General features: G+C 49.9%; 2 protein-coding genes across 5 annotated transcripts; one reads left to right on the plus strand and one right to left on the minus strand.

Moving 5' to 3' along the window:
* Positions 1-5: 5 nt before the first annotated feature.
* SMCR8 (SMCR8-C9orf72 complex subunit) lies at positions 6-11,604 on the minus strand. The gene is made up of 2 exons (XM_064153541.1): positions 8,819-11,604; positions 6-4,801 (listed from the first exon to the last, which is right to left on the minus strand). Exons 1-2 carry the CDS (start codon positions 11,167-11,169, stop codon positions 4,348-4,350), a joined length of 2,805 nt encoding a protein of 934 aa, XP_064009611.1. The 5' UTR covers positions 11,170-11,604; the 3' UTR covers positions 6-4,347.
* Positions 11,578-24,864, plus strand: TOP3A (DNA topoisomerase III alpha). Of its 4 annotated transcripts, none has more exons than XM_064153539.1 (20): positions 11,578-11,651; positions 12,143-12,390; positions 13,507-13,566; positions 13,961-14,034; positions 15,063-15,138; positions 15,688-15,796; positions 16,517-16,660; positions 17,180-17,350; positions 18,013-18,113; positions 18,236-18,310; positions 18,409-18,491; positions 19,010-19,217; positions 19,361-19,546; positions 19,950-20,079; positions 20,474-20,587; positions 20,664-20,829; positions 21,239-21,382; positions 21,646-21,768; positions 22,134-22,864; positions 23,956-24,864. In XM_064153539.1, exons 2-20 carry the CDS (start codon positions 12,205-12,207, stop codon positions 24,129-24,131), a joined length of 3,057 nt encoding a protein of 1,018 aa, XP_064009609.1. In that variant the 5' UTR covers positions 11,578-11,651; positions 12,143-12,204; the 3' UTR covers positions 24,132-24,864. The 4 variants fall into 4 exon arrangements, with proteins under 4 accessions (XP_064009609.1, XP_064009607.1, XP_064009608.1 ...); XM_064153537.1 differs by lacking the exon at positions 11,578-11,651 and adding an exon at positions 11,669-11,846; XM_064153538.1 differs by lacking the exon at positions 11,578-11,651 and adding an exon at positions 11,669-11,827.
* The last annotated feature ends 629 nt before the right edge of the window (positions 24,865-25,493 follow it).

Here is a 25,493-nt window from a genome sequence, read left to right on the forward strand (position 1 = left end):
CACTCTTTAAGTAGAACCATTTTTTAATAAGCATGATAAAATTAAAGAATTTAACCACAACATCTGACAAGAATTAGAAGCTTTAAAAAATACAACCAAAAAGAAAAAAAAAAAATTGGCCTTTTTTTTTTTTTTTTGTATTTCCAAAATATAACCCAAATAAATACTTTTTTTTTTTGCCTTTTTGTTTTCTTTAAAAGGACATTTTTCAGACTAAGTCATTTTGGTGTTAACATCAGTTAAACTCTTGTGCAGTAAACACTTACAGCACGACACTTAAGACATGCTTCTTGGATTTCTCCTCGGTCACACACTCGCCCTAGCTACGGACGCGAGCATTCGGCACGCACGGGCACACGCACACGGAACTCGACATGCAGGGATAGGATACAGTGCTTTAAAATGAGATGAGGATTCCTCACGGCCTCCCTACAGCCAGGCCTCAGGCCCGTGCTGGACTGAGTTTACACCCTGTATGCCTGCCTTCCAGTTAAAATGCCTCGCGGGGAGTGATGTGGGCTGGCTTTTTGACCCCTCTGATACCAGTGCAGGGGTCTGTGGTGCTGCTGGGCACTGTGTGGAGCAGGGACTCTTCTTCAGCCCAGGAATCTTACCTAGTTCCTCATCACCTTATGACAGGAGCCTTTTCAAAGCACTGCTCCAAGCCCCAGGTCTTGCCCAGCTCTCCTACATGCTAAATCCACAGCATGGGATGTCACCCACCACCAAGTCAGAGGCTCAAAGCCACCTCTACTCAATAAAAAACAAAGAACTTGGCCCTGGGGGCATGAAGCCTTCAGCCTGCAGCTCTCCCACCCCTTACAGAACAGTGAATATTGCTAGAATATAGGCAGCACTTCCCTAGTCAAGGCAGTGCAGCTTTACAGTTGCTCAGAAGTGATTGCTAGTGGATTAAAGTAAATATCTGAGTACTGTCCTCTGAGAAATTAAACCTCTGTAGGGTTAATGGCACCTACTCCTATGGCTGACCCTCCTCAGAGTGGGATCTTTGAGCACAGAGCAGAGCAGGGGCTGGCAGCCAGAGTCTCCCAGCACAGGGAAGCAGAGGAGTAAGCAAAAGTAGCTCTGCTCTCCCAGCCAGGAGAGACTTGCTGTGATGAGCAAGAATTCAGGCTTAAAACCTCCTCCCTGAGAGCCAGCAGAGAGAGGAGGTGAGCAGCACTGGCAGTGTAGGAGGCAGGGGCATGCTGGCAGCACTCACAGAAGCAGGCGAGGGCCATGCACAGCACCGTAGGTGCTGGAGGGTCAGTGTGGGAGGGCTGGTAAGGCGCTAGGGCATGAGGAACCGACCCTGCTTAAGTTGGAAGGACAGCTGGATAGTATGGGGAGGGACAAGCTGACAAACACAGGTGCCAAGATCCATTGTGGGAGCTGATAGTGTGAAGACTTAACTTGTAAGCCTGCTAAGATCAGATACTAGTGAGGTAACACAGTGAAGATGAGGAAAAGTCTTAAAGTGCTGATACAGAGATCGTGGCTGTACAGGAGCAGAAGGTCAGACAGAGAAATGACTGAGCAAAGAGGAATTCAGCCCCCAAAATGCCAACTGCATTCAGCCTTCCCCCTGATTTCTGCTGCCATTTTGGGCACTATGAGCAGCGAGGGCAAGTTGGGCTCTGACTGCACTGAGGGACCGCGGCCCAAAGTAACTCCTCCTATGACTCCTCTGAGCTCAGATGTTACCTGCCCTGAGCCAGCTTTAGGAGGATGAGCACTCCAGGCACGTTTCCTCACAGCTCCAGCTCAAGAGCCAAGCTGCATAGAGCAGCACGGAGCTATCTTTCTTTGTCCCAGCAAAGCCCCCAGGACATCCCCCCAAATCAGAGCCGTTTTGTGGTGGAATGATGAAGCAGATCAGACAGGTGATAGTGCAAGTATTGCTCAACACAGCCTTGAATATCAGATACTACAGGTTTGATATGCAGAGCAAGAACTGAGTTACGTATCAGTTTCTGAGTGCAGCTGGGGCCCACCATGACTAAGAGATCACCCAGCACTAACTATCTATCTCACTCGGTGCTGGCAGCCTGCAGGAAGACATGAGTGAGTCAGCAGGAAAAAGTTCCTCCCTCCTCAAACCCAAGCAACACCATGCCATATTCCAGCAGGAAACAAGCTTCAGAGCTGTGGGGCTGCTCAGTGTCACCTCATGGCTCCTTTACTGAGATGCCTCTTCCCTCAGGGAACCTCACCTCAGCTGTAGCATGGAAGCTGTTCAGGAACACACAACTTGACAAGGAGACGCATGAATTGACAAGGGGACACCTCAAGTTACTTGGCAAGGCAAACTTTTGATGGATATGGATGTCTTTCACCAGCAGACCCAGTTCACATGCAACCAGAGGGCACAGGTAGGAAAGGAAAAGGCCTTTGGACGTGCTTTCAGGGTGTGCAGCCCTACACAGGCACACAGCTCACCTTCAGCAAAGGCCACACCACGCTACTTCCCAGCTGTGACCTAAAAATGCCATCACAAGCAACCCTTGTTGGAAACCCCTCTGGAAACTTCTTAGAAGTCCCATGAGTTCAAAACACTCACATTTAAAAGAGCCTTCCCACCCTGTTGGTTTCTACCTCCCACACTACCCCAGGGAGCCCTTTCTTGGGATGAGGAGGTGGCATCAGTACCGAAGTGCAGATACTGGTGCCAGACCTCCCCACAGTTCCTCCTTGCTTCTGGGACACGAGTTTGAGCTGAGTGGCTCTAAAATCAAGTTTTAGTGGGGTCTAAACCATGCTGATGAACCCCAGTCCCTATACAGAAACCTCCATGGGCACAGAAGGAACATTACACCCACCTCAGGGATGCTTCATGTCAGCACAACAGACAGAGGTTTAAAATAAAACCCAGATAATGCAGCAGCTTGTTTTGTGCCAGCTGCTCTCATCCCATAACCAGAAGAGTGATAAAGAGGAACTAAACGAAAGACTTTATTCCTAGCAAGGCTTAGAGCAGAGCAGACTGAGCCTAAGACTGGTGGATGAAGAGCAACATCATCAAGACTCTAAAAGGAAACACTCTGCCTGGGCACAAAGCTTTTGGCACTGTCAGGAACAATCTGGAAGTGTCACCACACTGGAGGCACAACCTTTATGGCACAGGCAGCAGTGCAGAAGCTTTGAAAGGACAGTCCTCAGCATCCTGGCTCAGAGAGCAGCAGTTCTGCCCTAGAGCACCCCAGGAGAGGTAGTCAAGACACAACAAAGGCTTGGCCAGAAGCAGTATGCAGTGATGCTGACCCTGCTTTAGGGCAAAGCACAAAAGTCAACTCCTCAGGGGAAAAAAAATATAAAAGAGAGAGAAAAATAAAAAGAAATTCTTAGGGACACAATGTGGAATCCAGTACATTCATCTCTGAGCTCTAGTACCTCACTGCTCTCCAACCTGCCATCTCACAGCACAGCTTCAGCTAAATTGCACTGTTCATCATCACAAAAAAAAATGCCTAAAAACGAGGCCTGCACTAGACTCTCTTCAGTTCCCTTCTCTCCTTATGAGGCCACTCTCAGCCTCACGTGCTTTGAGGATTCCCTGTCTCCCTCCCAGCCTTCTCAGAGGTCACCCAGCAAACGGGACCTGACAAATTCACAAGGCACAGTGCTCTGCATTCACAGCAGCAGGCACCACGGTGCTCACCAGCACTGTGGAGTCCTTCCAACATTCCAGATCTTAACAAAGCTGAGAGAAACGGGCAAACAATATCTGGAGAGAAGCATGTGTGCCTCCACTGCACTCTCACCTCTCCTGGAAAGCACCAGGAAGCTTGGAAGGACACAGAAAGGGACACACCACCCACCTCCACTGTGCACAGACAAGTATCCACAACCTGCCACTGAGCTTCTGAGCTACACTCGTATGAGACACTGGTGGATTAAACTTCACATGGCCTTTATGTCTCACCTCTTCTCTTCATCTTGGCTCCACAGAAGTGACCAACAGCATTTAGAGCTCTGGCAGAAGCACATGGAGCACTGTGTTGCATTTTAGGGGCTGTACACTAATAAGTATTGATCCCCAAGACAGCCCACTTCTCTCTCCACACCACAATACCCCTGGGATGCTGCCACAAGAATGCTTTAAATGTCTGCAGTGCTCTTTCTGCTATTTAAAAACAGAGTGCCCGGTGGTTTATGTGATGGAACATCAATGTTCTCAGCTGCAGGCAACAGAAATCCCGTCCCTCAGACCAGGATTTCTGCAGAGCAGAGACACAAACACATTTGCTTCCTCACCCCTTCCCCGATGACATTCTGTGGACAGCGTCTATGTCAAGCACGGATGAGCTTCATCAGACTCTGAGCAGGCAGCAGCTGGCCCACACCAGGCTAGATTTTGTACAAAAAGCTGGGGACATAGTCAAATCTGAGCAAGGGGTTCACCCCCTGGCCGGATTCCTGAATGTACTGCAGCTTCAGCAGCTCTGCTAAATACTGCACAATTTTGATGTCTTCATTGGCGAGGCCCAGCTGAAGCTTCAGAAAGTTCATCCTGCGGCTGACGACAGATTCCTCTGGTTCCCTTTCACTGATAGGAAGGTGCAAATGATGGCAGAAGGTGAAGAGGAAGGCTTTTGAACACAGCTGGGTGAGGATACTTTGGACGTGCATATAGTAGGTGCTGCCTCGCTTGATCTGGGTGCGGTGGTCTGCCAGCCGGGACACCAAGGTGCCTTTGTAGAGGGGGCAGCGCAGAGTCTTGCTGTCGGCGTCCAGAATGCTGACGTAGCGGCTGTAGCGGCTCAGAGCGTGCAGCACATTCACACCACCAGGAGACACCGTCCTGAAACAGCAAGCAGAGAGGTCACAGCTGCAGGAGACCAGACAGTTCAGCAGCAGGATGTATCCAGGCCCCTGCACTTTCCCTCTAGCTCATGAATTGGCACAACAGCTTCTGTGGGCAACCTAAGCCTGGCACAGCACAGAATGGCCAGGTTGATCAACACCTGCTAAAGATGAGCCAGCATCTGGTGGCCAAAAATGCCAACAGCATCTTGACTTGTGTCACAACAATGCAGCCAGCAGGACCAGGACAGTGATTGTTCCCATGTACTCAGCACTGCTGAGGCCACACCTGGAATACCAGGTTCAGTTTTGGGTCACTCACTCTAAGGACATTGAGGTATTGGATCATGTGAAGAGAAGAGTAACAAAGCTGGTGAAGGGTCTAGAAAGGAACAGACGAGGGAACTGTGGTTCTTCACTCTGGAGAAAGAGAGGCTGAGGGGAGACCTTCTTCCTCTCTGCAACTCCCTGAGTTGGAGCCAGGTGGGTGTCTGTCTCTTCTCCCAGGTAACAAGCAATAGGGCAAAAGGAAATGGCCTCAAGTTGTGCCAGAAGAGGCTTAGGTTGGACATGAGAAACAACAAGCCCAATAGAGTTGTCAAGCCCTGGAATAAGCTGACCATGGAGTGGGGCTTTAAAAGCCATGTAGATGTAGTGCTGAGGGACATGGTTTAGAACCAAACTTGGCAGAGTTAAAAATTGGCTGGGCTCAATGATCTTAAAGGTCTCTTCCAACCAAAACAATTATAGGATTCTACAAATAGTCTCTCCAGCCTGCCAGATCCCAAAGAAACCTTGATCCCCTTGATCCCCACAAGCACCAATCCATCCTGTGCGTGTGCTGCTTCATAACACAACATGATCCAGGGCAGCTTCCTCCCTTGGTGACATGGAGGAGGAGTGAGAGGAAATCTCTGGTGAACAGAAGCAAATCCTGCTGCAGCTGGTAGGTTCTGGATGTGACAATGAGGACCTAGAAACCCAAACAAGTTCCTCCTTGCTAAGAACTCCATTCTCCCCCCACACAGCTGGTCTGGGAGGTGGTTGAAGCTCAGAGCAGAATCTTCTGCCCTTCATTTAAAAGGGGAACCATCCTTAAACTATTCCCTGGCTCAGCCAGAGTATTTTTCACTCAAGTGCAAACCCACCACACATTCACAAAGTACAATTATCCAACAAGTCTAAATTAACACTATTTAAATGCAAATTACAAACCTACACCAACTCTACCTCCTGCTCTTCAGCTCTGCATGGTTCAAGTAACTGGCTCGAGATGGAGCTCGGAGCCCTAAACCAGGAGCCCCAGCTGCTGGTTAAGGGCTGACCCAGTGCCCTGTCAGAATCTGGCCTTAGGAGATGCAGCACCCTGCCCACAATGTTTAATTCAGGCTCCAAGCTCCTTCCCAAAGCCCTTGTACAAATGGTTTGCTGAAAGCACCCACATTAAACCAAACACCTCATTAACATTCCACAGAGGAGAGCTGGGATGACTGACACATGTCACAAGCAGTTCTGAGGGAAAAAAAATACTTCTGTTTATAAAAACTGCATCTAAGCACAAACATTGAGCAACAATTAAACAGAGCTTTTAAAAACCTCACCAACAGACAGAGGAGTTTGGGAGCAGTTGTTGGCAGAGCTGTCACCCTGTCTCACAAGCAGAGGAGTGAGGGAAAACTCACAGCCTGGAATAATTTCATCATGAAAAAGCCTCAGCAACAAAATGCTTGACAGTTCAGAAAGAATGCACGTTTCTGTGTTTTCATGTTCATGCTGCTCAGAAACACTATTTCATGAGCTATTTGTGGCAAGCAGGGTAAAGGAGGGGATTCTGCCCCTCTGTTCTGTTCTGTTCTGCTGAAACCCCACCTGCAGTGCTAGGGCCAGCTCTGGTGTCCTCAGCATGGCAGGGACAGAGAAGTTCACAGCAATGATGGGAGGGCTGGAAGCCCCCTGCCATCAGGACAGCCTGAGAGAGTCTGGGTTGTTCAGTCTGGAGAAGAGAAGGCTCTGGAGAGACCTTCTGGTGGCCTTTCAGTGCTTAAAAGGACCAATAAATCTGGGGACAGATTTTCGAGCAGGGCCTGTTGTGACAGGACAAGGGGTGATGGTTTGAAACTAAATGAGGCAGATTCAGACTAAAGAGCATGTCTTTACAATGAAGGTGGTGAGACCTTGGCCCAGGTTGTCATAGAGGTGGCAGATGTGCTGGTCAGATTGTTTGGAGCTCTGAACAACCTGCTCTAGTTGCAGATGTCCCTGCTGACTGCAGGAGGGCTGGACCTAGGTGACCTTTAAATGTGCCTTCCAATCCAATCCATTCTGTGATTCCATTTCAGCCATACTGTGAGCAATGTGCTGCTGCTCTGACTCATGTTTCCATGTTGGTGACAGCAAGGGCCATTCCCAGCCATACCTACACCAGAAGGACCAGGGCACATCCTGGTAACACTAGGAAAATCCTTTTAATAACAACCACAAAGGCAGGGCTGAAATCCTGAGCACTGAGCCAATGCTGTGTGCTAATATAAACTATGAAGCCACATTTCAGGCCTGTGGGTTTGGGAAGAGGTGCTGACTTTCATGATCCTCCTCACGCTGAGCAGAAGTTTCCTTTGCATATGAACTGCACCACAGCCCACACAGCTCCATGGACTCGTTTTTCTTGCACTAAGGCTTGTTATAAATACATTTCTGTCCATCTGCATCCCCAAAGAGAGAGCCCAGTAGCTTCACAGACTCCAAACCTCCCCCCTCCCCCCCAGCACTCAGCCAGCACATCCTCACCAACACAGCCCACAGAGCGGGGACTCCAATTTCTGACCCACCTAGCTCATCAACAGCTCATCCCCTCTTTATCAGCAACCATGAGGAAAAACCCTGTGTCAAAGCATCCGTTTCAAAACCACAATACTGGCTAGACACATCAGGAGGTGAGGGAAAGCACCGTACAGACATAAGCCCAGCATGATGGAGGTTAGAAAACACCTCTGGAGATCATCCAATCCAACCCCTCTGCTAAAAAAAGGGCACCCACAGCAGGTTGCCCAGGATCACAATGTCCAGGGCAGTTTGCAATCTCTTGTGAAGGAGACTCCACAATCTCTTTGGGCAGTCTACTCCAGGGCTCCAGCACTCTCATAGCTAAGTTTCTCTCCTAGCACAGATGGAACCTCTGTCATGGTTTTAAAAGATAGCCAACAGAAACTAAACTCTCAAATGAAATTGGAGAAAAAAAAAATACAGAATTATATTTGAAGAGAGATACAGAGAAAGACATTATGAAGCAATCACCACATCCCTGGCAAATCCCCTTTAATTTTCCCCCAACCCAAAAAAACTAAGTCTATACTTCCCAGTACTCCAATCCTCTCTCAGGCTGCTCTTCTCCAGGCTAAGCAGTCCCAGGTCTCTCAGCCTTTCCTCCTCAAAGAGATGCTTCAGGCCCCACAGCATCTCTGTAGTCTCTGCTAGGCTCTCTAGAAATTTCTTGTCTGTATTGAACTGAAGAGCCCAGAACTAGACATGGTACTCCAGCTGTGGCCTCCCTGGGGCACAGCAGAGGGTGAGAATTCCCTGCTGGCTACAGTTTTCTTAACAGACCTGAAGATACCATTGGCCTTCTTGACCACAAGAGCTCATTGCTGGCTCATGGTCAGCTTGTCTACACAAGTGACTCCAGGAGCACTGTTATCAGATCTACCAGGAAAACCGTGGGACTCATCTTTGTTTTTTCTTTTGCCTAATAAATAGAGGGAAACCTCCTGCCCAAGTAACTTGTGTGAACCAGGCAGCAAGGACCTAGAAGATGATTTAATATTAACTCTCAAGCAAGGCTGGGTATTAAGAGGGACAAAACTACCACCCTTCCACAAATACATCCTATTGGCAGGAATTAAAGGGAGGTGATCAGAGAGAGCTCTCCCTTGCATACTGATTCCCCTCAAAAAATTCTCATCTAAGAGAAGTGGTTTTCATCAAACACTTTAAGCCCCGCTGAAGCAAACAGATTTACCTCTGGAGTCCAATCAGCTTCCACTTCTGGAAATCCACAACGTGCAGAGGGGAAGTGACCCAGTGCTTCACGGGCTTGGCATAGAGGCTGCAGTTGGGCACGAAGATGGAAAGCGCTGTCACAAGCCTCTTGACCATCGCTTCCTCTTCTCCCAGCACGATCAGCGTCCTGCCGCTGAGCAGGGAGTAGATGGCAGGGTGGGCGAAGGGGTACTGCCGGATGAAGCGCAGTGCGTTCTGCCCAGCCTTCTTTTTGTGCCTTTCACTCGCCTGACAGTGGTGAGCAGGAGATGGGGTCCTGTCGGAGCACGTGGAGGCCGCACTGCTGATATAGCTCGTGGAGTCTGAGCACTCATCCAGGCTGCTCTTACTGACCTCCCTGCTGCCCGTCAGGTAGCGTGAGTCAAGCTCGTAGGGAAGAAGCCCCCCTGAGATGCCATCGTGGGAGGGGAAGCCCCCAAAGCTCCCACGCAGCCCCTGCTCAACTTGACGGTACGGCTGGGGGGGAATCCTGACCACCCCATCCTCATCGCAGGGTTTCTGTCCCAGCTCAGGCAGAGGCTCAAGAAAGTTGGGACTCTCCTTCCCAATACAACAGGCAGAATCAACCTGCACCAAGTTTTCCTGTTTTGAAATGTCGTCTTGCTCGTCAGCGTCATCTGGGTTTAGTTTGGGGGTGAAACGAAGGCCTCCCTCTTCATCATCCACATAAGGTTCCTCATTAATGGCACTTGGGTAGCTCGCTTTGAAATCTTCCGGGATGAGCGACTCGGAGGGACAGGTGCTGAGGACCTCGATACTGTCCTCACTGACAGTCCTCCGGCTGCCCACCTTGCTCCTGCCTGCCTGGGGACTGGAGCTGATGGGCAGGCTGGCCTGGCTCTCTGATTTTGTCAGGCCAGATGCAGACTTCTCTGTTCCAAGAACCTCAATGCTCTCACCGCTGCTGATGCTGCCTTTAAGATCTGCATCAAGATAGTCCAGGTTCTCCTGGTGTTCAAACGCAATGGAGTCAGGCAATTTGGGTTCCTGGGAGTCCTCAATTTCCTGATCCATCTTGATGGGCACACTCTCCACACTGGATTTGTAGGATCCCAGGTTGATGACCACTTTGGGAGTAGGGGACTCCTCTAAACACTTTTTATCAGTGGCATCTTGGCTCAGGCCCTGGCAGCCTCTGTGCTGTTTTTCAGGTGGTTTTTCATCCAGAAAAGATACATCCTCAAATAGAAAGTTAGTTACACTTTGCTGCTTTAAGAGGGCCCTGCTAATCTGCTCTGTCAGGAGGTAGCACACATCACCTCTGAAAGTCCTCTCAATCTGGTGCAACTGGTCAAGGGTTTGGGTGAAGAAATAAATATCACAGAGTTCCTCTAGGGTCTTCAGCTTCTTGTCAAAGCATTTGGCAGACTTGGCTTTGATGAGCTTGGGAGTGTAGGATGGCACGTGAGTGTAAAGCTGCGTCTCACCAGGCTCAGAGAGGTCAGAGGTAGTCAAGTCCGGATCACAGCCCCCATCAACCTGATCCAGCGTGCACTCTGGCTCATAGGGGTGGAAGTTGGACTCCTTCGCCTTCCTGTAAGGATATGACCTGATTTGCTTCAGCAGGTCTTGGTGTTCAATGATGGATTTTTCCACACTGGCCAGCTCGTTGGCCTTTTCAATGGCTTGGGTTGTGTAATACCCTTTGTCATTGGATTTCTTCTGTATCTCGGTTTCATTGTGCAGGACAGTCCTGGTGTAGTCAAGGTCTTTCAGTTTCTTTTCCAGTTCACTCGCAAAAGCTTTCCGGTTCCCTGTCTTTAGGCATTCGGAGGCTTTGGAGAACTCTGTGGAGAGTTCTTGAAACTGCTGCATGATTTTGTGCTCATCAGCAGAAATGTAGGCCATACAGAAGGGCCTCACAAACCCCCTGGCTTCGAGGTCGTACAGAGTCAAGTGGTGGACATAGGCAAAAGCCCCTTCCTTTGAATCCCCCAGTACCACTTTGGAATCCTCCACAAAGTTCAGCTTCGGGTAAGCAGAGCCAGGAGGGTGCCCCACGAAGGAAGCCTGGTAATCCACAGACATGATCCGAAGAGAGAAATAATTAAGATCAAAAGTGCCTGACACTTTGGCGTCATCGGGGATGGTCAGGAGGGGCTGAGGCCCTACTTGCTCCGAGAACTCAGAGATGAGGATGAAGTCCCGGGTGAACTTGGAGTTGGCGACCTTGGCCCAGGGGTTAGCCCCGTGGCTGGCGAAGGGGAAGAGCGGCACCGAGTACTCCTCAGGTAGGGGCGGCTCGCTGTACAGCTCATCCTCCAGCTCCTCCTCTCTGGTGAAGGCCACCACGTCAGGGGCGCTGATCATATTTCCCGCAGGAGGGGACCGACATGGAGCACCAAGGCCCCTCCCGGTCCCCCCCCGCCTTCACCGCCGCCGAGCCTTTCGGGAAGCCCCGCCACAGCTCCGGCCTCCGCCGCGACCCCTTCTCTCACGGCCTCACTCCTCCGCTATGAGCTGGGGCCGCCGGCGCCGCTGCCCCACCGGACCCCGCTCCGCCGCCGCTCCCCTCACGGCCGCCGCGGCCCAGCAGCCATCTTGGCGTCACATGACGCCCGACCTCTCACCCTGCCGCTGGAAGCGCCGCTGCCGCCCCTCGCCGCACCTCACGCCTTGGGCTTCTTTCTTAGCCCTCACCGGTCCTTGGCGCTGTTTAATCTACTGCGGACTCGGGCACCGGAGGAAACAGGAAACCGGGACGCGGCGGCGGCGAGCTGCTGAGGGGCGCCGCGGGGCGCTCTGGGAGCTGTAGTTGCCTTTCCCGCCACAGCGGCGCTTTACGGCAGGACGTAAGGGGGAGGGGAAGCGCGGCAAGTCCCGCCGCTGTTTGCGACACAGCCCGCGCGGGGCTGGGGGCCGTGGGCTGCGGAGACCCCGGCCGGGGGCGAACCGGGACGGGAGAGGGCGGCCCCGGTCCGGAGAGCCCGCCCGGGGGGGGAATCGGAGCGCGGAGGCGCTGTCCTTGGTGAGGAGAGCACGGCCAGGTGGGGACAGGCCCTGCCCCGGGGGAGGGAGGCCGGGGGGGAGCGGGAGCCTGCTCTGCCCCCGCTGCGGCGGGCAGGCAGCTCCAGCGCTTGAGGGGAGGCCTTGACAGGGCAGAGGGGGCCGGGGAGCGGGCAGGATCCCGTGCGGGGTGGAAGGCTGCTCCGTCTGCGTGCCGCTCGGGGGGGGTGGCAGAGCATCCCGGCAGAGGTTACCCTCGGCTCTCCCGGGGTCTGTGGTTAAAGCTTGGCCATAGCCGGGCAGGGGATATTCACTCATCGCTCTCTATCATTGCCAGGACCCAGGGCGAGGGCACAGCAGAATGCCTGGGCCCCGCGGCAGCTGTCGCTGGTTCTTGCAATGAACTTTCAAGCGAGGCTCTTGGCCAGCTGTGGGGTCAGGATGCTGCCACAGCCCTGGCGATTCTTCTCCCGGGCTGCAGAGGACGTGGCGTGGCAGAGGATCCGGAAGGTCCTGTGCGTGGCTGAGAAGAATGATGCTGCCCGAGGGATTGCAGAACTGCTCTCCAACAGCAGGATGCGACGGGTAGGGATATACCACACCTCCTTACCACTGCCTCTCAGTGGTACAGGTATCTGCAGAGCATCAGCTCACCAGGCTCACTGTACAGCACAGTTCTGGTCTTGAGCGTAGCCCGTGGCTTGCGTGGTAGCTCCGGCATGATCAGCAGAGCCTAGCATGGGCAGTTCATATTAACATATGCAGATCTTGCTCCGTGTTTGCTCTGACCATTTTTGACCACATGAGGGTATGAGAACAGCTTTGTTTTGTGGGCGAACACTACTTGCTGAAATGTGTTTGGGAGCTGGGTGCTTTTTCCTTGAGACTTGGAATTCAGCCTGCCAGCTGCACTCCCTCTCCCTGAGCTGTCTTCTCTGGGTACTGACCTCCACAGTGAGTGCTGCTTGTGTCACTCCTTGCTTCACAGCATATGCAAACGGCTTCAGGAACTGAAACCATCTGTTGCTGCATATTTCCCTGTCAGAAAGCACCTCTTCTGCAGAGTCAAAAAGTTCAGGAGTTTATTAGTGTTTACATAACAAAGCAAAGGTGGTCTGTGATTTGGAGAAGAGGGTTCAAATATCTCCTTTCTGCTGCTTTGATGCGTGACAGTTTGCATAATCACTTTTCAAGCTAAGGAGATAGAAGATGCCTCTAGAGCAGAATTCCATTGGAATGAAGTGTCTTACTGGGAGCCTGAGCACTGACAGTCAAGGAAAATACTACCCTGCATCTCTGCAAAAAGCAGCACTAATCTAGAAACTTCCACAAATCTCAGCTAGGTGGAGGGTGGTCTTGTGGACCCAGAGTTGGCACACTGATTGTCATGTGCTGTAGAACAGTTTGACAGGCATAGAACTGACCCTCCCCATTCAACAAATGTGTTTCCCACCGTTTGTCATCACTGTCTGTGGGGAGATAACCATGACCATAACCATAGCACCAAGTTTAAAGCAGTTTTACCTTGGAAAGCAACATTTTGATGTCTCCATTGCACAACACAGTCAACTCCCATTCACCCTGCTGCTGTTTTCACCTCATGCTCCCCTGTGCCCTGCTCTAGTGGTGTCTGTAAAGTGGAGCCAAACATTTGTTTTCTGTTAGGAGCCATTAACTCATCAACTTCCCTTTTCCTTCTAGCGAGAAGGGTTTTCCAAGTTCAACAAGATCTATGAATACGACTACCAGATGTTTGGCCAGGTAGAGCTCTCTTTCATTCTACTTTTGTATTGGGGAAGGCCAAAAGTATTTGATTATTAAGAGTCATTTGCCAGAAGTTATGAAACACACATCTAGTGACAGGGACATTTTGGCTAAAGATGAGGAAAAGTCAGATGTTCTTTTTTTGGCTCAACCACTGAGTTGTTTTGTTGCTTTAAGTCAACTTTCTGGGTCTGTATCAGCCAAAGAGATGCGATTTAGAAATCCTTAAAAAAAAAAACCAACCTCTTTAGCTGTCTATGGAGAGAAGAGCTTGTTATGATCTATCAGCAGCAGAGAGGTGTTGCTGGTTGTGTAAAGTGAGAACTGCATCAAGATCTTTGGGCTGTGGGTGGTTTATAGGGTGCTAATTACCTTGCTGTGTCTCTTGCAGAGCGTTACAATGGTGATGACATCCGTGTCAGGACACTTACTGGCTCATGATTTCAAGATGCCCTTTCGCAAATGGTCAGTATTTGGTCTCCCCTTGCAAGGAGTGGGGTGTTGTGTTCTGCTTTCAGCAGAAAGGCTGACACCCTGCAGAGCAGGGTGATGAGTATCAAATGTTAAATAGTGTCGTGGTTTGGGTGTTCCCACCCCCTCACACTTTGGAAATCACCCAGACTAGACTCAGCCAGCTCTGGAAATTTGAATGAAGCTTATATTAACAGCTTAGCTCAATATACAAGCAGATATTTACAGTATATACATAAATATACAAGGTGTAAGGTAAGACAGAAACACAACACCCCTCCCAGAAACCTGAGTCCCCAGCAGGGGCTCCCAACCACCCTTCTACCTTCTCCCACCCCTCCCAACCTTACCTCAGTCCCAGGGAAGAATGGAGGTTCGGCCAGGGGATTAGGAAGCAAAGTGGATTAATCAGAGAGACAGCAGAGAGGCTAGAGAGAAGTGCAGCTCAGGCAGTGCCCCAAGAAGAAGTGCCTTATCTATGTTTGGATTCTTGTTCTTATACCTCTCAGCAAGCCTATGAGTGAAGTAGACATCATCACTGTTTCCCTTTCACAGCCTGTAATCTAGTTCTTCTCATCAAAACATTCTAGCTAGCTTCAAACTAGCACAAATAGTTAAAATATTGCTTCAGATTACTCTTCAGAGTGCTCAAGTAGCCCTAAGTCACAACACTGGTTAAAATATGTTAAGGCAGACCCAAGGAATTAAACTGATTCCAACACTCGATGGATGTTTTTGTGTTCTTTGTCCTGGGCAGTGAGGTGCTTTCTCAAGCTTCCCTCCCCTTTGTCCTCTGGGCTTGAAACAAGAGAATTTGCTTATTTTAGGGCTGCCTTCCAGATCTGCAGTATTCTCTGTTTGCTTTGAAGTGTAAATTACTTGCAAACTCCAAATTATTTATGACAAGGCCCATAGCAGAATGTATTCCTAGTTCCAGTAGTTGAAGAGCACAGCAATACAGCACCATTTAGTCTCTCAGCACATTTTAGTTTTCCTTCTACTGTTCATCCTTTGTTCACCAGGCACAGCTGCAACCCTCTAGCTCTTTTTGATGCCGAAATTGAGAAGTATTGCCCTGAAAACTACGTGGACATCAAGGTAAGTTGTTTTCAGGAACCTTCCTGAAGCTCTGAATTGAGAGGTTAGCTCTACAAATGCTATCTCAGACAGAAGGAGCATCATACCTTTATAATGAACTTCTAAGCTCTGGAGTTGAGCAGATCCCTCCAAGGAGCATAGATGCTGATGATTTATGATATGAAAAGTCTCCTGCTTGTGTAGAATCAGTGCAGCAAAGGAACAACTGTTTTTTTTTGCAGAGAGCAGAAATGGTTTGGGGATTTTTTTTGCAGCTTGGTGGAGTTGATTATTGTGTCTAAGTTGTACACAAAACAACATCTTCAACAAACAAAACTGGTGCTATCCCATCCAGGCCATGTTTTTTAACAGAGCTTGAGGTAAATAAATGACTCAATTCTGTGGAAAGCTGCCTAAGCTTGTGAGAGACGATTACAAAAGGCTATTGCAACAATCGATCTCTATGGATACTCCTTGCATTTCGTGTTCAGTTTGTGAGTCATTCCCAAATTAAAACGACAAAGCCCGTGGCCTGGTGTGTATTCACTCTGTGGTGTTTTCTCCTCTCAGAGAACCCTTGAACGAGAAGTGCAGCAGTGTCAAGCTCTGGTGATCTGGACTGATTGTGATCGAGAGGGAGAGAACATTGGCTTCGAGATAATCCACGTTTGCAAAGCTGGTGTGTAGAGCATCGGTCTGAGCTCCATTACAGTGCTGATTTAGCAGCTCTTGCTGCTTGGAGATCTCATGACAGGCCAATTCCCTGTCTTACTGTGCCTTGACTGTAGATCTGATAGATCAGATCATAGAATCACAGGCTGGTTTGGGTTGGAAGAGATCTTTAAAGGTCACCTAGTCCAACCCTGCTGCAGTCAGCAGGAACATCTGCAATTAGAGCAGGTTGCTCAGAGCCCCAACCAACCTGACCAGTGATGGGGCACCTGCCACCTCTCTGGGTAACCTTGGCCACTGTCCAACCACCCTCAATGTAAAAAAAGTTTTCTCTCTAGTCTGAATCTACCTCATTTAGCTTCAAACCGTCCTTCCTTGTCCTGTCAATAACAGGCCCTGCTCGAAAATCTGTCCTCAGTACTTTTAAGCACTGAAAGGCCACCAGAAGCCTTCTCTTCTCCAGACTGAACAACCCCAAGTCTCTTAGCCTGTCCAGACAGCAGAGGCCTTCCAGCCCTCCCATCATTGCTGTGGCCTCCTCTGTCCCTCCTGCAACAGGTGCACATCTCTGCTCTGCTGTGGCTCTGTTAGGCCATAAATATATTCAGCTATTGGGCAGCTGTAGATAAAGTTGGCAGCACAACCTTTGAAAGACAACTCTTTTTTTAGCTGCTCCTTTCCTTTGACATTTGAGTCGCTCACTGATTTCTTTCTTCCTGTCTGATAGTGAAGCCAAACCTGCAGGTTTTTCGAGCCCGTTTCTCAGAGATCACACTTCATGCTGTCAGAACAGCCTGTGAGACCCTCACCCAACCTGATCAGAAAACCAGCGACGCCGTTGATGTCAGGCAGGAGCTGGACCTCCGAATAGGTACGTGAGCATGCACAGGAGGTGAGGGCAGGCTGCCTGGCCTGAGCTGCTGCACCCACCTTTGCTGAGAGGGAGTGAGGAAGAGTGTGGCAAGTAGACAGGGGATTGTTCTTAGAGTGTAGCTTATGGTCTTTAGGTACTTGAACTGCCTTAGACTGCTGAACAAACATGGTAACCATCCGTCACCCTCTTCTTGCTTCTCATCTAACCACATTGAATGCACATTGCTAAAGCCCAGCAAGGGACGTTTAGAAATCATCAGTATCCCAAACACAAGGCAGAAATGGTCATAAAGGGATTTTTTTAGATCAGGCACAACTAGTCACATCTCATGCTTCTCTCAAACATGCTCTTTGATGTAAATATTAGGTTGACAGCTGGTGCAGCACTGGCAAGCTTCTGTAACCGAGTATTAGAGTAAAATTAATACTCAAAAGTATTAGAAAGAACCATCTGAAGCATTGTGGTTCTCCTCCAATGCTGTTGTATTCAGATCTAGTATTCGTTTTATTTTCCCAGGTGCTGCCTTCACCAGATTCCAAACACTGAGGCTCCGGAAGATCTTCCCTGATATTTTAGCAGATCAGCTGATCAGCTATGGCAGCTGCCAGTTCCCAACCCTGGGCTTTGTGGTTGAACGCTTCAAAGCCATCCAGGCCTTCGTTCCTGAAGCCTTCTATAAAATCAAAGGTATGCTTAGGGAGAACAAGTCCTGGGCTCTACCTTAAAGGGCTTGATCATAGAATCAATCAGGTTGGAAGAGACCTCCAAGATCCTCCAGTCCAACCTATCACCCAGCCCTATCCAGTCAACTAGACCATGGCACTAAGTGCCTCATCCAGGCTTTTCTTGAAGACCTCCAGGGATGGTGCCTCCACCACCTCCCTGGGCAGCCCATTCCAGTGGCAAATCACTCTCTCTGTTAAGAACTTCCTCCTAACATCCAGCCTATACCTACCCTGGCACAACTTGAGACTGTGTCCCTTTGTTCTATTGCTAGTTGCCTGGCAGAAGAGGCCACCCCCCACCTGGCTACAATGTCCCTTCAGGTAGTTGTAGACAGTAATAAGATCACCCCTGAGCCTCCTCCAGGCTAAACAGCCCCAGCTCCCTCAGCCTCTCCTCATAGGGTTTGTGTTCCAGGCCCCTCACCAGCTTTGTTGCTCTTCTCTGTGATGTGCACAGAAAGTAAAAACATCAGAGCAACAATCAAATGATGCTGCAGAGGTGGATTCCTCTTCCTATGCCAAGAGCACTAAGCAGAACTGAAAGGTTTCCCAGTAGCCTGGCTCCATTATCTCTGCTTGTTTCCTTGGTGTCACTCCTGCATCACTGAGATCTGTTGTTCACAGTGACTCATGATCAGGAAGATTGCAGCGTGGTCTTCAACTGGAAAAGGAACCGACTCTTCAATCACACAGCGTGCCTGGTCCTCTACCAGATGTGTATGGAGGTAGGAGAGCTTGGAAATAGGAGCAGCCAAACATTGCCTGCTTCTGTCTCACTCAAGATGTTACACAACAGTTTGCACAAACTCTTAGAGGAGATTGTGCATTTTGCATACTCTGTGTCTAGGATCCAGTAGCCACTGTTGTTGAAGTTGCCAGCAAGCCAAAGAGCAAGTGGAGACCCCTGCCCCTGGACACTGTGGTACGTTTGTGCTGAAAGCAATTCTCTGGAAGAAACTTTGAACAGATGTTCTACTCACCACTCTGAATTATTCTTCTTTCTGGCTTCTCCCAACACAGGAACTTGAGAAGTTGGCTTCCCGCAAACTGAAAATAAATGCAAAGGAAACCATGAGAATAGCAGAAAAACTTTATACCCAGGGGTAAGAAAGCAAGACTGGAGCACAAGATATTAAGGAGTGGCTGAGGGAACTGGGGTTGTTCAGCCTGGAGAAAAGGAGGCTCAGGCAACACCCTCTCTCTGCAACTCCCTGAAAGAAGGTTGGAGCCAGGTGGGGTCCAGTCTCTTCTCCCAGGTGATAAGCAATGGCCTTAAGTTGCAACAAGGGAAGTTCCTCTTGTCCAACATGAGGAACAATTTCTTCCCCAAAAGGGTTGTCAAGCCCTGGAATAGGTTGCCTAGGGCAGTGGTGCAGTTTCATCCCTGGAGAAAGGGTTCAAAACTGTGTAGATGTGGTTCTGAGGAACATGGTTTGGTCGTGACTTGTCTGTGCTGGGTTAACAGTTGGACTCAGTGATCTTAAAGAGCTCTTCCAACCTAAACTATTTTATGATTCTAAGACTTGTGCTTGGTAAACTTAATTCTTTCAGAAGTAAATGTTTTTTAGCCCCAAATGGAAAGCATCTTGGAGTGCTTCTTAAAATGCTCTTTCTCCTTCAGGTTCATCAGCTACCCTCGAACTGAGACCAACATTTTCCCCAAGGAGCTGAACCTCTCTGCCTTAGTACAACAGCAAACACAGGACCCGAACTGGGGAGCATTTGCACAGAGGATTCTGGATCAGGGTGGGCCAACTCCTAGGAGTGGAGCCAAGTCAGATCAGGCTCACCCTCCCATTCACCCCACAAAGTACACCGCTAACCTGCAGGTGTGTGTCCCAGGAGCAAAGGATGATTTGTACTGCTTGATAATTAAAGATCCAAACATGAAAATGGTCATTAGCACTGTATCCTCACCTGACTGACATGTCATGGACACGGGAGGACCCTGACCCTCTTTCTCTGGTTTTAGGGCAACGAGCAGAGGCTGTATGAGTTCATCGTGCGCCATTTTTTGGCTTGCTGCTCTGATGATGCCAAGGGACAGGAGACAACTGTGGAGATTGACATTGCCAATGAACGATTCATTGCTCAAGGACTAATGATCCTGGCTCGAAATTATCTGGAGGTCTATCCCTATGAAAAGTGGAGTGACAAGGTAAGGCTCTGGAATAACATAGATGGGAGAGGCTAAAGTACCTGGAGTTTAAAGTTATGCTCCACTGCCAACTTCAGACCCCTCTACGCAATGTCCTTTGGCAGTTTCTGACCCACTGCTGGTTCTCTCAGAGCCGTATCTGCTGAAACCTGAGCAGCTTTATTGTGCCAGCTTTGGATAGATTCTTCCCCTCTTAGCATCGCAGCAGAGACCATAAGGGCTGTGGGGTTGCACTTCAGCTGCAGCTGCTGTTCTGCTGGCTCATTACTGGTTAGCCCTGAGGACCCTGAAGCTGGCATCTCCTCCAGAACAGGGTGCTCTTCTCTTACTGCACTGGCCTGCTGTTGGCCTGACATTTTGTCTTCAGCAAATGGAGTTTCAAAGAGATTCTCCTTCCCTTCAGGTTATCCCAGTGTATCAGAAAGGGTCTCGCTTTCAGCCCACTACAGTGGAGATGGTGGATGGGGAAACCAGCCCTCCATTGCTCCTCACGGAAGCGGATCTCATTGCTCTCATGGAGAAACATGGCATTGGTCAGTATTGGCAGCGTGGCCTTTTGCTCTTGGGAGAGCTTTGTTCAGAAGCTTCTACTCAACTTATCTAACGCCAGTTCTGTCCCTCCCTCAGAGCAGGGACTTCCCTAAGTGTCACTTCAGATGAAAAAAAGTCACAGAGCAAAGAGACAGTAGAGACTGTGGGCAAAGTCTAAAGATCCTAAGGAGTCTGCAGAGTGCCTCCAGCCCTAGGCAGATGAGTGATGTAGGGTCCAGGGTGTGCTTGCCAGCACTTTGTTTGCCTCAGTGCCAGTGGGATATGAAGGCAATGCTGTTCCCAAGTTGTTGTGTCCTTGTCCCTTTAACCCCTTGCACTCTGCAGGGGCACAGTTAAGTCACTTTTTGGCCTCCCAGACAGCCTTTCTGCTTTCAGGGACGGATGCCACTCACGCTGAGCACATTGAGACCATTAAGACACGGATGTACGTTGGCCTCACAGCGGATCAGCGCTTCCTGCCAGGCCACCTGGGCATGGGGCTGGTGGAAGGTAAGGGCAGTGTCCATCAGGTCGTAGGTTCCTTACCTTCTCTTTCCTTCTGCTGACCATGCAGTGTGTTTATCAGGTTATGATTCCATGGGCTACGAGATGTCCAAGCCTGACCTTCGAGCTGAGCTGGAGGCTGATCTGAAGCTGATATGTGAGGGGAAAAAAGACAAATCTGTAGTGTTGCAACAGCAGGTTCAAAAGTACAAGCAAGTCTTCATCGAAGCTGTGGCCAGAGCTAACAAGTGAGTCCTGTCTTTGCCTTCTTCTGTTTGCTTTGCTCTTTTGGGATGTGCTGGCTTCTCCTCTGGGGCTCAGCCTGGAGTGGGATCCTGCCACACTTTCCTTGGAGCTCTGCCCAGCGTGTGGGCATTTGCATGGGGAGGGATGACTCACAGCCTGGCACGCTGTCATCAGTTGGTACCAATTAAGTGATCATCCTGATTTAAACCCTTAACATTAAATTCAGAGCTGGCTGAAGGAGGTGCAACATACACTGACCTCTTTCATGTTGTACCCACACCTAGCCTGTTCCAGAGGCGTGGTGCTGAATCAACATGTTTGTGAAGAGGTTCAGAAGGGCTGCGTAGAGAGCAGAAGGTGCCAGTTCACTGCGGAGGAGACACACAGGATGCTCTGCTCGTTTCTTTATAGGCTGGACCAGGCCTTGGCTCAGTATTTTGGAGAAGCTGCAGAAATTGTAGAACAAGAGGAGGTCTACCCAGCAACACCTGCTGCTGTTCGGAAGTGTCCACAGTGCAACAATGACATGGTCCTGAAGACCAAGAAGAGTGGCGGGTGGGTGATCTTCTCTGTTGCAGAAAGTAGCCTTCTGTGCTGATTTGTGATTTTCTAGGCAGGAGGGTTGGACTAAATGATCACCAGAGGTCACTTTTAATCCTTACCATACTGGGATTCTGTGACTCAGCCAGACCTCTCTCAAAGTACCTATTTACCCTTAAAAAAATGTTGTTTGGACAACTTCTGGTGGCTGAGAAAACAGGAGCACAGGCCAGTGACTGTCTTGAGTTTTCCTCACTTGGTGCTTTGTCCCCTGGCAGGTTCTATCTCAGCTGCACAGGCTATCCAGCTTGCAAATCTGCAGTCTGGTTTCCTGATTTCGTGCTGGACGTGGCCAGGGATGAGAGCATCTGTGCTGTATGCAAACCACATCCAGTTCACAGGTAGGTCAGACCAGTTGTCCCCTGGGGAAACAACGCCTCAGACATTGTATGGTAGCCATCAGGGCCAGAGACTTTCTTGAGTAGGCTGAGCAACCATTTTCCATTCCAATCTTGGAAGGCTGGAGCAAAGCTTGAGGATAGAAAGAGGGGTTAGGGAAAGCAGAGTAAGCACAGCAGAATTTACAAGTCCAATTTGAGACCTGCTGATGACGAGTTACATTGTTGTCCCAAATCTGGGTGGGCAAAAGACCAGTCGACAGAGTGGAGAGATTTCTTTTATCCAGGAGAGGGTGCTGAGTTGTAATTCCACAAAACTATGGACAGCACTTTGAACTGGGACACTTGCATTCCTCCTTTGCCTTTAGGCTGAAGTTTAAATTCAAGAGAGGCAGTGTTCCCCCCATGATGCCCCTGGAGTTAGTTGGCTGCATCGGAGGCTGCGATGAGATGCTAAAGGAGCTCTTGGACCTGAAGTATTCACACAGGCCAGCCCAAACCACGACGCTGGCCAGCCAGCAAGCTAATCACCTGCAGGTCAGCAACTCCCTTAACAGAGCTAGTGGTGAAAACAGGCATGCGAGGGGGACCACAAACCAGGCAGCAGGACGTCTGCTCCCCACGAGCTCAAGGAGGCCACCCAGGCCTGCTCCTGCAGCTGCTGCAGACAATGGGAACAACGCAGTGGTGTGCAACTGTGGGAACGAAGCCCTGCTTCTGACCGTGCGCAAGGAAGGCCCCAACCAGGGCAGACAGTTCTACAAGTGCAGTGCCAGCACCTGCAACTTCTTTCTCTGGGCTGATCAGCAGTCAGAAGACAGGAACAACACAGCTCCACGGGGCTCTGCACAGCCTCAGCCCCTTGCAGGAAGGGGCCCAGCAGGATTTCGGCATCCAGGAGGAGGGAGAGGCCCAGAGCCCTTTGGGAGTGGCAGCTCTGCATCAGGAAGCAGCACGGTCTGCAACTGCGACCAGCCAGCTGTCACACGCACGGTCCAGAAGGATGGGCCCAACAAAGGGCGGCAGTTCCACACCTGCTCCAAGCCCCGAGAGCAGCAGTGTGGCTTCTTCCAGTGGGCAGATGAAAATGTGGCACCAGGTAAGGCTGGCCTTGGGGTGAGACATGAGGGTTGGAGGCTGGGCTTGATTCTCACACACATAATGCCATCAAGATATGACAGCTCTTACAAAACCACAGAATTGTTTGGGTTGGGAGAGATCATTGAGTCTAACTATTAAACCAGCAGGGACAGGTCACCACTAAACCACATCCCTCAGCACCACAGCCCCAAATCTTCAATCCCTGTGGGAATGGGGACTCCACCACTGCCTTCAGCAGCCTCTTCCAGGCCTTGACAACCTTACTGAGGAAGAAATTCTTCCTCATGTCCAAGCTAAACTTTCCCTGGTGCAACTGATACATTTAACAGACTTTAGGTTTGTCTCTAGAACATCTGTCAGCAGCATTCTAGCACCTCAAATGTCTCTTGTAATAACTGGGTCTGGCTTACCTTCCCGAGTGCTGGCAGGATGCGTCCTCATAGCACACATCTGGGCTCTGTGCAGGATGCTTGGCTTCTGCCTGCAGTAAGCTTGGGTGTCTGTCCATGACTCCTTTGATATGAAGGTCAGGGTTGTCCAACAGCCTGTTTGGGAATATGTCCTCCCAAATGATGGTGCTCAGCTTCGTGAAGCAGTGGCACCACTTTTGGAGATCTAAGCCCCATGCTGTCACACCAGGAAAACTCTGCTGCTCCTCTGCCCTAATTTAGGAATGCAGTGAAAGGCCAAGGCTGGCTGAAGCTTTGATCAGAGCTGAGAGACTGAGTGTGGCTGCTCTGGAATGATGCTGAAAACAAGTACCCATAAATAAAAATAATCACCAAAGAGGCATGCAACAGAAAGTGGCACAAAGGGACAATAAAGTACAGAGGTGGAGACGTGGTCTTTGACACTGGCGCCCAAGTTCTCCTCTGGCATCTTTTGTTTCTGCTTCAGCTGTAGACCAGAGCCTGCAATGAAGCAGACACATGGGCAACACTAAACTGTTGAGACAAACATGAAGCCAGGGTAGTTTCAGGAATAATCTGAGGGGCTGGGATATAAAATCCTCAGTCTGCCATTTTGAGCTTCTGTTTCCCACCTCCTTACACTTCAAGAGGTATTTAAATGCGACTTGTTTCTCTCTAGGGCCTTCTGGAGATGTCTCTGTGAACTCTGACACCAGTGGATATTCAAGAGGATTGGGAAGTAAAGCCAAGAGGTCAGACAGTTTCTCCTCAGGAGCCACTGCCAAGAAACCACGAACCTGTGGCATCTGCCACCAGCCTGGCCACACAAGGAAAACCTGCCCTCAGAACCACTGAGCCTAGCTGGGCATCTCAAGAACCTGAAAGGGTTAGGGTTGGGAGCTGCTACAGGGAGACCTACTGCTGAAAGGACGTGCAGTCTGCAAAGAAGGCTGTTGAATGCTTCCTGGAAGGGCTGGCACAGCCTGCTCCTGCCATACGATGCCATCCTGACACACATTAGTTGCCTGGGCAGTGAGGATTCCACCAGCTTTGAAAGGTGCTGTCAGGCCTTGTGGTCAGCTGCTCTTCCGCTCAGCAGATTGGATTAACCTAACCATTTCAAGGAGGCAGTTGGAGACTGCAGAGAAGAAAACACTGAATCTACTCCTCTGGCAACTGCTGGTGGTCACACAATAGTCTTTCTCCATGAGGAAGAGCCTGATCATAGCTGTGAGGGCTGCTTGGCCCTTCCCAATTCCTGTCTTTCTACAGTGTGGAATCTCGAGTTCCTTTCCAAGCAAGCAACATTCCCCTTTTTGTTTTGTTTGGGATTGTTTTGGTCACAGTGCCACACCCCTCACCTTGGCTGTCCCTACCAGCAGAGGAGGGCTGGGTGTGGAGAAGCCACAGCTGATGCTTGCCTCTAAAGGAAGCTCAGCTGTAGAGCTTGGGAAAAGCCTTAGACCGTTCCTGGATTTCTAACCAAGTTCTTCCTCAAACCTTCAGCCTCTGTGATGCTGCTAGCGAATGGAAGTTACTTTTGTTTAGCTAATTAAGTTTCATATTAAAAGATTATTTAATTTTTAAATTTGATATGGTAAAAACTTAACTCTGCCTTCTTCTGACTTAAAACAGTTAAACCATTACTCTAAAAGCACCCACCCAAATCTTGCTCTTCCCACTCCTTGGAACAATACTGGAAGCTTTCTTGGCAGAAACTCACCACAGTTATTTAGGAGTGAGCTGCAGAGGGAATGGGAAGGAGGTTTCATCTGACCAGCTGGGCTTGCTGTAGCATTGCTGCCTAGGGAAGGACAGACAGCTGGCTGAACTGAAGGGAGGGTCTGTTTTCCTGAACTTAGTTTACACTGAGCTCCCTAAGAAGCCAGGCTGCCTCCTCCCTCGCTGCTGGGGCTTCCTTTCTACATCAAAGAAAGCAGCTCCACAAGGTTCCTGTGTCTTCTTGTGCCAGAGGACAGCATTATTTTTGCCCCAGGGCCTCTGATACTGCTCAAGACCTTGCTCCTGGATACAGAGCAGTTCCCCAGGGTCAGTACAGATGTGAAAGAAGGCAGCCAGGAGGCTGAAGCACTTTGTTTCGCTCAAAGCAGGGAAGACCACAGCAACACAGGTTCATGTTAAGGTCTGCACAAGAAAGGAAAGAGCCTTTAACTCTCCTGCAGCCATCCTTCCTGGGCCTAAATCCATGGAATGTGG

This window comes from Pogoniulus pusillus, chromosome 13, assembly GCF_015220805.1.
Source record: "Pogoniulus pusillus isolate bPogPus1 chromosome 13, bPogPus1.pri, whole genome shotgun sequence".
Taxonomy (NCBI): Eukaryota; Metazoa; Chordata; class Aves; order Piciformes; family Lybiidae; genus Pogoniulus; species Pogoniulus pusillus.